Source organism: Lepisosteus platostomus, chromosome 3 (assembly GCF_059453375.1).
Source record: "Lepisosteus platostomus isolate fLepPlt1 chromosome 3, fLepPlt1.hap1, whole genome shotgun sequence".
In the NCBI taxonomy this organism is placed as follows: Eukaryota; Metazoa; Chordata; class Actinopteri; order Semionotiformes; family Lepisosteidae; genus Lepisosteus; species Lepisosteus platostomus.
Genome location: NC_142613.1, coordinates 69,590,056 through 69,603,325, shown reverse-complemented (window position 1 = coordinate 69,603,325; position 13,270 = coordinate 69,590,056). Strand labels below are relative to the sequence as shown.

At 39.9% G+C, this 13,270-nt stretch overlaps 1 protein-coding gene across 2 annotated transcripts in view; it reads right to left on the bottom strand.

Annotated features, from left to right (window-relative positions):
• Positions 1–13,270, bottom strand: part of prkd3 (protein kinase D3) — a 104,409-nt gene that overhangs the window by 24,907 nt on the left and 66,232 nt on the right. For both annotated transcript variants that reach the window (XM_088626622.1, XM_088626623.1), the window contains exons 4-9: positions 8,420–8,551; positions 6,865–7,022; positions 4,802–4,991; positions 4,024–4,101; positions 3,189–3,372; positions 1,052–1,175 (exon numbers count right to left, since the gene is read on the bottom strand). In XM_088626622.1, the coding sequence (XP_088482748.1) occupies positions 1,052–1,175; positions 3,189–3,372; positions 4,024–4,101; positions 4,802–4,991; positions 6,865–7,022; positions 8,420–8,551 (866 nt within the window). The remainder of the gene's footprint in view (positions 1–1,051; positions 1,176–3,188; positions 3,373–4,023; positions 4,102–4,801; positions 4,992–6,864; positions 7,023–8,419; positions 8,552–13,270) is intronic.

Sequence of the window (13,270 nt, the reverse complement as noted above, 5' to 3'; positions counted from 1 at the left end):
TAATCTGGAAGATGCAACCTGCTAAATTGCCGAAGCTGACACCTTTATCTTCTTTTGAGGCACGGCTGGATACGATTCAATGATCAACCAACTAATAAACCCTGAATCAAGAGATCACTGGTGACCAAGGCACAAGTTTTTTATACCGAAAAATGCTGAAACCCTGATTTAATCAAATGTATATAATAGTTTTAACTGCATCTCTTGCTGAAATATGTCATTAACAAATATATTTTCCCCGTACAAAATTCCACCAAAGTAATGACACATGAATGCTGACTTGTTACTGTAAGTCTATAAAAATAAACAACACATGCTATGCTTTAAGTGTTTAATGTTAGGGTCTTAATTGCCTTCATTCCCAGAACATACGTCAGCACTAATCAGCATAGCAATATTAATTTGTTCCATTACTAACTAAATATTACAGATCTGCCAAATGGCCACAAATGAAAATAATTTATTCAAAAGCAAAACAAGCAGGGCAGCAGTTCTGGGAAAAACTAAGGTTGCTGCTGGAAGAGGTGTTAGTGGAATCAGTAGGGGGCGCTCATGGGTCCTGACTCTCTGTGGTTATTAAAAATAAAAGTTCAGGGGTGTTACTCCAAAATTCTGGCCAGTTTTCCCATTGGCCTTTACCAATCATGGCCACTTAATAATCCCTGTCTTTGGACTGGCTTCATCACTCTGTCCTCCTCCCCACTGAGAGCTGGTGTGTGGGGAGTGTACTGGCACACTATGGCTGCCATCGCATCATCCAGGTGGGGCTGCACACTGGTGGTGGAGGAGGGGATCCCCATTACCTGTAAAGTGCTTTCAGTGGGGTGTCCAGAAAAGCACTATATAAGCATGAGCAACTCTTCTTATTATTAATGACTTTGTTATCAACTATGATTTTCCAGTCCATCCTCCAATGAAACGAAAGATGAGAAAACGTTGCCCTAAAACTCAAAGTCTTAGGTTCCGGGGTACAACCAGGAGTTTAAGAGGTGTTGCCTGAGCAGCTGTGCAAGCGTGTCGGAGAGAAATCGTGTCAATACGCAGCTCTTACCAGGTTGTCTCTGCTGGTGTAGTGAACCATCCAGCCTTCCCGAACCATAGTGCTGCTCTTCCTCTTGGTGTGCTTGACGGACTGCACCACCCTCATCAGGGGAATGTTGCTGCTGGTGGAAGGGCTGTCCAGAGGGAAAAAGGCAGAGCACAGCAGAATCCCTTAGGACACGCAGAAAGGATTGGCACAGAAGGCTGGCTATTAAACACCCTGACAAAACGTGTCTAAAAGGAATTCGAGCTGCACTGTTGGGAATCTTCACAAAGCCCTGTAACAGAAACTCAGCCGTAGAAATGAACAGATCTAAAATCACCTCCATACTTAGCAGTTTATTTTTAACTTAGTGAAAATTCAGTGAAAAATAAAGCCTTCAAGTGATTTATTCTTCCCCATCTTCATTAAGAGCACTCCTTATGTTGTGGAAGTGACAACTTAAATGAATTAATTCCAAACGTCTGATCATATCACACAGTAGGAATTGTAAAATTAAACTGTCAGGTTACCATACTGACATTCACACCGTGATCCTTTGGAAATACAGTGACTTAAACTAATTCACCCCTGCCAATAATATTCTTATATTCTGATGTAATTCCGATGAATTACAAGGAATGTATATAATTCTTTTCATTTAATTGCCTTTAACTTCTAATTGACTTTTTTATTGAATATTATTGTCAATTATGAAACTGAGCACTATCAGACGTGAATGGTAGTGATTAACAGCAGGCCCCTAAATGAGTACTTGGTGGATGCATCATTGGCGGCAATTACTGTACTTCTAAATGTTTTTTTCAGCAGGTCTCTTCCACCTATGCACAGACAGATGTTGGAATGTGCATTCTTCCTGACAAAATCGGTCTACTAGGTTCTTAAACTTTTTCTACTAGATCCTAGACTGGGTCACGTACAGTGAATGTCACTGCTGGCTTTGCAGTGCCATCTCTAACCAGTTTCCTGCTTTCTTAGCTGCTCAGTTTTCCAAGACAGTCTCACTGAGATCAGAAAGTAGTGTCTGAGTGGCCTGATGCACATTCCACTAATTAAAGATGGACATCATGGTACTCAAAGGGAAAAATACAAATCTTGTTATCTGTACCTATCATTTTATCCCTGAGCTGTTTACAAAGTTCCCTGTTCTTCATGGTCAACTAGTTGCATCACTACATGGGCTGTGGTTTGAATTTTTAATATCTATCTCGGGGAACTTAATGAGACAGATGCACTACAGATGCATGCCAGTTTGAAAGTTCACATCATTAGTATAATAGTCTATTTTTTTCAAACCAGACTGATTAAGCTGATTAAGGGATTAAATACTAATGCATTTGAGAATCTGTTCTTCCTTGAATATCTAATTTACCTACTGCCCGATTGCTTTCAATAGCCTGTGGATTCGAAATACACAGTCCTATATTAAAGTGTTATGATTGCAAGCCCAGACAGACACAAAAATGTGGTAACTTCATAAGGCAAAATATAATTTTGCAAGCCACTGTATATGTAGAGAATCAAACTGCAGTTCACAAATGAATTGAAGGCATGTGAAAAGCAATAAACTGGTCTGGTAACTTTCATGCCAATTCGTACCCTGGTTTCTTGTCATTGCCTTTTTAGAAAACCCAGCCTCGGCCATAAATACTATTTATGAGGCAGGTTTTGAAGGTGTGGAATCAATTAAGGTTATTTTTCAATTGAACATTTATATGTAATAGTTCCATTTTCACATTAGTGTAAAAATGTAACTTGATTTGACATCATAACCATGCTGGTCAACATTCTCTTACACATTTTCAGTTCGCTACCTTCTGTCCTTCTTCTAAATAAGATGATAAGTCTACATGAACAGACTATGTAGATAGAAAGATGCTTACTGTTATTTTTTCCCCTAAACAAATTAAAAATGATTCTTCTGTATTTTCATGAAAACATTCTTCTGTAGCCATTTTGAGTCAAATTTAAGTAAATTTTTTTAAACGTTTTTAACTGTATTTGAATCAAAAACTTCCAGTACAGGCAAGGTTATGTTTTTTTCCCTGCCCGGAGTTCACCTTATATACTGTTGTACGACGTATGCAGACACAAAGTTCACACAAGCAGCACTCAATGCTCTATCTACAGTATGTTTCTGTTATACCTGATTATTTTAATGGATTCATCGTCCTTCTCTCCATCCAGGTAGGAGTGATCTATGAAGAAGAGCTTGTCGTCTGGAGTGGAAGGCTCCTCAGGGTCATCCAGGCCCCGGCTGCCATCGCTGTTGATGTCACTGCTGTCCACCTCCATGGTCATTTCCGAGTCGGGCCCCGGGCTGGCCGGCTCTGGACGGGGAATATTCAGAAATGAAATCCAGCTGCCGTTCCTGGTACTGGAGTGCGGACACGCGGTTCCGAAAACAGATACCCGGAGAACACGGATGGCTCATGTGCGTCTTGGGCGATGCTCTCTACCAGCTCAGCTCGGGAACAGCAAAGCAGATTTAAACAGAACTCAAAGATAACAAACCTCTACCACGTTGTTACGAAAACAACAAAACAGAATTCGCAACTCCGTTTAAACAGATTCAGGGGCAGACAAACCTGAAGCTTGTTTATTTACAATGTGAGAACTCCTAATTCAATACTTTTTTACCAATAGTCGGTGTATTAACCACTGCTTAAAGTGAAGAAAGGTTTAGTGCCTTTCAGCTGTTCTATTAGAAAGCTTTATTAAGCTATCTATACAGCTTGGTAGAACTGAGTAAATTTATAAAAATGCTTGAATGAATACAGTATGTATTACAATTATTTAAACAAAAGTATTGTTATAAATGTATTGGAACAAAAACAGATATATTTAAGGTGCAAAGTCTTATTAAATACTCACAGGTGCAGTAAGTACAATCCTGTACATTTCAAGCAGCACTCTTATATAAAATTGTGCTAAGCTCATGTGGTCATTTTTAGATACTAGAGAATGACGAATATACTTGCCTCCATTAAAGACAACTTCACCAAGACAGTCTCTCGGTACTTTAGAGGAACATCGCTTGTGACAGTTAAACTTACAGTCTGTAAAATAGCAGGAAAAAAAACAGGTTACAATAAAAACAAAAAAATTTCAAAGTGATTAAAAAGGCAAGGAAAACTAAGAATGTTTCAAATTATAGACAATAAACATAAATAAAACATAAAATGTCAAAATAGACTAATGTATTTAAAGTAGTTATTCCTAACAAGAAGATATTAATCCGTCCTGTCAGACTTGGGGAATAAAATCGTATATATCTGAACAGTGACTGAAAACGTTAAAAATGTTAAAAACTTCTAAAAAATTGAAAATGTCTTTATGAGAGTAAAAGCTCTGTGACAGTCTTGCACTAGAACAAAAAAGGTTTTGAAAGTTTCTGTTTCCTTGTTAAAATGATCCCTAGAACCCACAAGCCCGGTCTGTTTCATTATTAAATGCCACTTTGAAGTCTTCCTCTCTACACCTGGGGTTCACAAGGCACAGAGCTCTTCTTAGATAGATCACTTTATTGGCCATACAATATTTCTTGCATTAGGAATTTGTCTTTTCGCATACCCCAGCTTGCTCTCCATGAGACACACAGACAGGGAGAGATTATACAGCGCCCCTGGAGCAGCTGGGGTTAAGGGCCTTGCTCAGGGGCCCAATGGAGCAGGATTCCTCTGCCAGCCGCGGGATTCGAACCGGCAACCTTCCAGCCACAGACGCAGATCCTAAGCCACATTCTTCCCTCCGTCCTACCTTTGCACTGCATGCCCTGGCGGAAGAGCCCCTTGAGCAGGCGCTTGCAGTACTGGCAGATGGTGGGCCGTGTGTACGAGTGGATGACAAAGGTGTGAGGCACCTTCACCCGGCCCAGGACCATCTTCTCCATCCAGATGGGGCGTCCGCTCCACGAGGGGATCCGCTTCCCGGCCTCCTGGTGAGAGCGCTGCGGGGGGGGGAGGGGGGAGAGCGGGGCGTCCCACAGTCAAGAGCAAGGCTCCCACACCCCATCCAGTTCAAACACCACGGCGAGCCCCTTGTCTCGCTTGCGATGGCTGGAATTCAGCTCATGAACTATCCAGGGGTCCCAAGACCATCTGCACTCTACGGGTGACAGAACCTTCTCTTTCTGTGGTCGGGCACATCAAACCTCTGGAATTCTGATGACATCCCTAAGGACATCCGATTCACCTTACCTAAGGTGAGGATATCCCTAAGGATATCGGAGAGTCACCTTCCCTGAGCTCCTTCAGATCAAGACTCAAAACGTTCTTCTTTAGAAGAGCTTTTATTTAACCGGTTCTGTTTCTGCCCCTTTGCTTTCCTGCTGTATTCAAATCATTTATTCTGTGTAATCTGGCTTCTCTGTGTTTTCTGTCATTGACTGCCTTTTTTCTTACAGTTAAGTACACTGCAAAAACACTTTTAAAGATGCTATATCAAATAAACTTATTGCAGCTGCTGCAAATGTACCTAGTCTCCACTTCACCTGAATTGCCATACCTAAAAACCCATTGCAAAGTTGAATTTATTTCACAGTTCGACAATATACAGACCAATCTGAGTTAACCCATGTTTCTGCAGACATGCATGAACTACACAAGAAGACCAAAGCAGTAATGATGATGTAAAATAGCAACATCCTGTATTTCCATACCAATGTATTACAAATAAGTGCTCTGTAAAATTTGTGGTCAAAACATTCTTTTCACAGTTCATATTTGCAATCGCAAAACAAAATGTTTTAAAAGACAAGACTGGCAGTGATTGCCCTGTTGGCACAGATAATTAAAATCTCACGGTTCCCCTCAACAAAAGAGTGGAAACATGAAGAGGGAAAGAGTTAGCTCAGTCTTAACTTAATTTTGTTTATTAAATTTCCACTGAGCTTCTGTAAAATAAGAAAACAAAAGAGCACACTGCATTGGAAAGGTCTGTAAACACAGCTTATATAAAGGCCGTTACATAAGCAGAGTGGGAGCCAGAATGGTCAATGTTGTTTTGAAACTCAATTGTCTGTGACATTTAAAATTCCGGTATTTCACGAAACACTCAAAAGAGATGTCCAAAATAAAACACTGTATAAATATATTGGACTACAGAAAAAAGCTTTCAAGCAATCTTTCTGAATTGCTTTCAATAGCTTGAACAGCATTCATCATTATTGCATGATGAATCTGCAGCTCAGTGAACAGTGAACTTTCTGAAACAATATACTAGGGGCTTAAAATGAACATGTTTTCAGACATCAATTCAATGAAAAGAATCTGAAAGAATGTTTTTTTAAAAACACACAGGTCATCTTTGGGCCAAATGGCCTCTTGTATGTAACCTTTCTTATATTTTAAACATAAAATAATACTTATCACTTATTCATATTTTGGTAAAAACAAATTGATTAATATTTCAGTAGAAGATTTCACACAACCTGCGTTGTGCTTCTGTATATAGAATGAAAACAACGAAGTCTGGTCTGGGTACAGAAGTGAAGGTCAGGAGCAACCAATGGTCTAAAACCGAGGTTCTCAAACTGTGGCACGCGGCACGCCCCCAGGTGGTACACCAGATGACCCTGGAAATGTATTGTGTGTACTGAAATATTTCAGTTTCAGGTGTCATCAGTTCCTTAAGTTACCATAAGAGTGTGAAGGCACCTTGACATGACTCCAATCAGATGTCCCATCTGGGCTTTGCAACATATTTTATGAGGAAACCCTCCCATGGTTTAAGACAGCCAATACTGGTAAAAGAGATAAAATTCCAAACATATCTGGAGGTGAAAAGTGATAACCATAATCCTTTGCCTCTGAGCTCCTTACCTCCTCAATAGGCACTGTGGCATGTTCAATTGGGATGGGTCTGGGGACAGATAGCCCAGGGCCTGGTAAGGACACATTGGAGAGTCGTCTCTTCCTCACTCCACTGCAGTTGTTTGGTATTTTAAATGCACAGCGCTTGTGGTAGTTCAGCCCACATCCTAAAAGATTTGAAAACAAATTATTAATCGCATTTGTGCAGCGATTATTTCATCCCAAAGCATCCTAATGCGGTCTACATATGGAGCGAACCTGCTTCATCCATGACTGAAGTGCAAAGCCCATCTGGGTGACACATGGCCTCACTGCCCAGCAGAGCTGGAATGACTTCACCGGTGGAGTTAACAGGGAGCTTCAGGGAGGCCAGGTTGTTCACTCCGGAGTGGAGCACTCCTCTTTCAGACAGTGCCAAGGGAGGTTTAATGACCAAGTAAGTCAGGAACTTGGTTTAAACCCTCATCCAAAGGACAGCACCTCCTATGGCTTCCTCGGTGACCATATCTGAATTTCTGGAGCAAACGGAAGAGCGCCACCTACTGATCCAGCCACACCACTGACAGCAACTACCTGGTTTACCTTGAGTAGATTCTGAGAGCTGCGAGATCAGGAGGCATAAGGAGGTCACCCTGCTGTCAACGTGTTTTATGCAATTATATGAAAGATCAATGAAACTAGCAATTTGCTCTCTCTTTTAACACAGCCCATGGGAAACATAATTGTGGCAGAACCCCACCCTGCCCATATCCTAGTTTTTGGAGATGTTGCCCAACTGTACACATTAATTCCCACTCGCCTCCACTAGATGGCTCTACCTGCACTTTGTAAACCAGGCATCTTCAACCCTGCTCCTGGGCAGTACCAAGGGCAGTTTTCTAGGCAACCAGTGAAGTGTCAATATCTAAAGACTTTAAAAAAATTCAATTCATTTATAAGACATACTGGATTGGGGTTCTCACAGACCAAAGTTAGAGAACTAAGTTAACAGAAGTGATTTCATACACCACTGTAAATATTTGTAAAAGACACAGAAGTATAGCCATCTCCTTTTGGAACAATGGAACTGTTTCATTAAAGACATTTTTGTTCATCCTTCAACTAATCCATTTTACCTTATTTACATTTGAAACATAAATAATTTTACACTTTAAAAATACACATGACATTTAATATTATCTAATAGTCTTACCAACATTTTAAATTTTGCAGTCTGGGCAAATCGACCCATAATAGGAGATCAAAAAAACTTGCGTGGTTGGAGATTAAACACCATTTCATGGCTCTCTCTGCTTTTTGCTGTAACACGCTAAAGATCCATTCAAAGACTAAAATCTTAGCTTCAAAGAAATCCTTTACAAATAGCAGGAAGGCACACACTCAATTGAGACATCCTGCAGAATAACACTACGTGCTTTAATTTTCTCCTCAAACAGGATTACAGAAATTGATGTCGGATTTTCTTTTTAAGTTCGGATAAACATTTAACGCCTATGCTTTGTTTAAATTCTGGCACAGCGTGCAAAACAAAATGGATCAAGAGCAACCACACAAAGCAACCTACCTTCACATTTCAGGCCCTGTCGGACGAGGCCCCAGAGCATCTCTCCACAGTAATCACAGAAGGTAGGGGCTTTGTAAGAATGCACAAAGAGGGCATGTGGTCGGATCTGAAAGTCTTCGACTGTGGCTAAAGCTGGAATTCAAAACAAAACTTAAAAATACTTAAAAAAATAAATGGGAAACTCATACAGAAATAATACAAAAGGGTTTAAAGAAGTAGATCCAAACTAAATGGAAAGAAATTATAAAAAGAAAGAGAAAGGCTGAATTAGTGAGACTGTTCCATGCATAACTCCAGCTCCATGTGCTGAGATGACAAACGTCCAAAGAGCTAAACAAACTCACTATAAATCTGCCCTGCTCACTTTCCGTCATCACTAAGCTATCAAAGTGTAGAGAATTCACAGAGCTGTAACATTTTCTGTGATGTGTTCAAGCACAATGTAAAGACAGCACATTCCACAAATCTCCTGCAGGTCTTGAGCAATTGAAGGTCTCCCACTGAACGAGCAAAAGAACACAGCAACTGGGAATGAACAGAGGAACAAAAAAGTTGAATTTTTGGCCAAAATGACCTAAATGGCAATATTACAGACACTAAACACCGTAAATAAGATTGGTCTTCTTGATCTGAGCAACATGCTGTTTAATAGCATACAAAACAGTAGTTTCTCTGTTCATTGCTAATTTAATTGCTTTCACACCATCCTGTTTCTCCACCAAATATTACTGCCTCTTGGAAGTGCTTTCATTTAATTTCACAGGAGGATTCCCACTGTCCCAGAAAATCATGAAGCTGGCACTGACATCTTTTAATGCCAGATTGTGTGACTTTACCACAAAAAATGAATCCACTTTGGTGATGTCACTGGTCAACATACCGCAACCGTTTCCCATTGATCACCATACCAGATCTCATAATATACAAGACTTCAGTTTGAGATTTCGAACCTGTTTTCATGAGCAAATGGAATACTGCATGTACAGTAGAAGCGGTGAGCATCAGGAAAGCCGCTGCCTAACGCAGTTACACTGTGGCACCGGAGGAGGGCGTTGCGATACCAGAGATCGGTGCTCACGTGTACACAGCTGTGTTTTAAGAGACATGAGAAAGTGGGGGGTGAGGTTTTCTCTGCCTCTGGGATGTTCTTCGCCAAGGACCTGAAACTTTGAAAATCCTCAATTATGGTGACTGGACCATTTAGTTTTTCTACTCATAGGCGATTCCAAATGGAAATTCCCATCACTAACTTGTAAGCAAGTCACATTTGTGATCAGGGATCCCTTAAAATATGAAGAAAATATTTGAAGCAGCATACGACTGATGAAATCAATAACTTCATTGTACATTCACTTTACTAGTAATGGGGAAAAGAACAACGGCAGCATCCGAATAGGTTTGAAAAAATTGCAGCTTGTGCACTTTCACAAGGTCGTGCTGTTTTTGTCCTTTGCTGATTTTCCGTTCTGTAGTTTCACTTGCACGAAGCAGAAGGCAATTATTTATTTTTAATCACATTCATGTTTGGTTTCTCTTCCTGTTCAGGGTCTGGGAGGCAGCACAGCATGAGAATAGGAAAGGTGCTGGAGATGTATGAGGGATAGATATTCAGTATGCTGCTCCATCTCTGCTCTGCGACGAGAAATAAAAGTGGATTCGCCACACCTACAGTAACTTGAAGCAGCTCAGCGCAACCCTTGTCGTCTAACTCATTTGAAACATGTCTGACATTAATACATTACAACCATTTTTTGGCAATTATTTGGATCTTCATCTATATTAGAATTGTATTAACCATTTTATTTGGGACATGGATAATTTAAGGAATTTGTAATATGATATATTTAATCCTTAAGTGTAAATGTATTTTGGGATCCATTGCGTTCCATCAGTTAATTATTTATGCAAATGTCCAATTTGTTTTTTTTCTCCAGGACAACATTTGGCTATCACTGCTGTATTGGAATTTTCGGCGAGTTCATATATGAGGAAAGCTTTCATTATAATTTCTATTATAACTATAATTTCTTTTAAAAACGTATACAGTATATTTATCAAGAGGAGAAAAAAACTAGTACTCCCATCCCCAAATAAATGTTTCTCTGACAAAAAACACACACTTTTTATTACTTTTTAATAAAACATACTTTATATTTCCTGCAGCAGAGATTGGCAATTCGGCAGGATATCTGAAAGGAATGCTTCAAATCCAAAATGATGAAAACTCTACCTGGCAGATCACCATACTTCACAGGAATTCAAATAAGTGTTAAGCATGCCAATTTGTAAAAATTCAAAAGTCGTTCTTAGAGTACCAACAGTAACCTGATCTAAAGTCACAGGCAACGAGAGCCCACTTTCTCCACTGTTTGGATAAACAGAACACAAACTCCCTGTAGCAATGGACATGTGCCATACAGGCATTCCACAGAAACTTTAGTCTGACTAGTGTACAGTACAAGCACTTTGTACCATTACAACATAGTGCTTTGTACCACAGTGGCTTCATTTACAGTCAATTTGATATTTATGTCCTCAGGGTGATATTTCTACTCACATCCCATACAATACACAGCACTGACATCTTGCTTTATAGGTCAGCACAAAGAAAATCAGAATCTTGTGCAGTTAATTCCCAAAAGACTGAAAAAATTGTTGCACTACCTATAAGACTTATGAACACTACCCGTTTTTCTTTGATAAGAATACTTGCCAGCTACTTTTAAAAATACTTGATTAAAGTGGAAGGTGTTTAGACAACCATGGCCTGAAATTTAGTAATTCATATTTGAAAGTGTACCATCATCATTCTGAGCACATTTGTACTTAATCTTCTATTAGTCTAGTGTGATTAACCATCCTGATTAATTGTCATTTAAAAATGTCTTATGGATTGATTGAACTTGAATCTCTCAGAAACGAATTTTTGGACAGTGTAAGCCAAAGATTTTGATAAAAGAAGGTTTACAGTTCCAGTATTTATATTTCCTCTAATTAAACCCACATACTGTAATACTTACATTTATTACAGTAGTTCGGCATCTGCAGTTTAATTTTGTTTGCTTTTCATTTATTCATTTTAACAGACATCTAGCTCTGGACAGTGAACTCTAAAAACCATTTCACGAGGTGTACACACAGGGTCTTTTGGAGATTTGAACTACATCCTCTGCAGAGAATCAAACTTTCAACACAGTTGCCACTGCTAAATACAAATTATTGGCAAAGCATTCACTGCAGTACGCACTGCCTTTAGACCTGAGGCATTCCAGCCCATTTCAGACATTACACTGTCCTAAACAACCTGATTTATGATGCTCTTTTGGAGAACCTTCTGTAAAACACAATGTGAAAACATATCACCCGCCAACCATAATTTGGATACCTCAGGCTAGCCTTAAAACAAATCACCATATAGACTATGGATGGAGGATTATGTTAACAAGTCTGCTGGAACACCTGATTTATATTCACTCGAGGTTGGTAAACATGATGGATCACTCTGACACAGTATTGTCTGACAGCCATTGTTTCGTGGAAATATGTTTTCCAGGCTCAAGTGCTGTCTATTTTCTTGAAACGTTGTACAAAAGGAATGTGTGGCTGCCCATTTATCATCCATACCTTCAACTGAATTATTCTATTCTATGAATCTATGAATTGGCTTCATTACTCTGCTCTCCTCCCCACTGATAGCTGATGTGTGGTGAGCGTTCTGGCGCACTATGGCTGCCGTCGCATCATCCAGGTGGGGCTGCACACTGGTGGTGGTGGAGGGGATCCCCATTACCTGTAAAGCGCTTTGAGTGGAGTGTCCAGAAAAGCGCTATATAAGTGTAAGCAATTATTATGATTATTATTATTATTATTATTATTATTCACTGCTCATGATGCAAAGAATGACCAACCGGTGAGAAGCTGTGAAAACATGCTTTTTACATTGGGAATCGCCACAATCACTAGTCAACATGCCTTTTCGCTACACTGTCCAGACTGGTGAGCTGTCCATCACTCACAGCAGACTTGCCTCAGCTAGGCCAAAGATGCAACACTGAAAGCTCACAGACACCCAGCAGGTTTCAGAGGCAAGCTACTCAGCCACATTACCCCAATATCCCTCTACAGAGAGTGTTACCACCAAGGAGGAGCCCCAGTGAAGTTCACACAGGAAAAACAAAGGATTCCCAGTCTTGTGGACGACTCTGGACAAGTCTTGTGGGATACTTTAAAGAACCAGTAAGGATTTTGTCCTAATTTTGGGCCTAATTTTCTTTATATACCCTGATGTCTAAAACTCTCAGACAGACATCTTAGACACAATCAAGGATTATTATAGTATATATACATGTTATGAGCCTCAACAATTCTCTCAAAGCTTCTGCTAGTGTTTCCTACTATTACAAAAACTTTGACTATTAATACAGCTTGCATTGAGAAAGAAGACATCAATCTTGCCATTCAGCAACATGCAGTTCACAGTGATCAGAATGCTAAAATTCTGTTCAATACTCAAAAGTAAATAATATTTCCAAGAGAGAAATTAGTAAGAAATATCTGGTGAAGAACTCCTAATCACTCACAGGTGTTCCACATTCCTGTGAAAGTATTTAGTGGTCTGTGAGTGAATAACACATTCGTCTCCACCTACACTCAGTGGAAGAATGAAGGATTATTCTAGTCAGTTACTGTAAAGAGTACTCTCATGTCCCAGAGAAGCCTAGATCAAGCAAGAGAAGTCAGTTGTTGTACAGCTGTGTGTCCCTGGCCAAATAGAACCAGTCATGACAAACTAGGGCCCTATCAGGTTGGGAAAACGCTGTTCTGTGGAAAAGGAATGAGGAGAGCCTACGG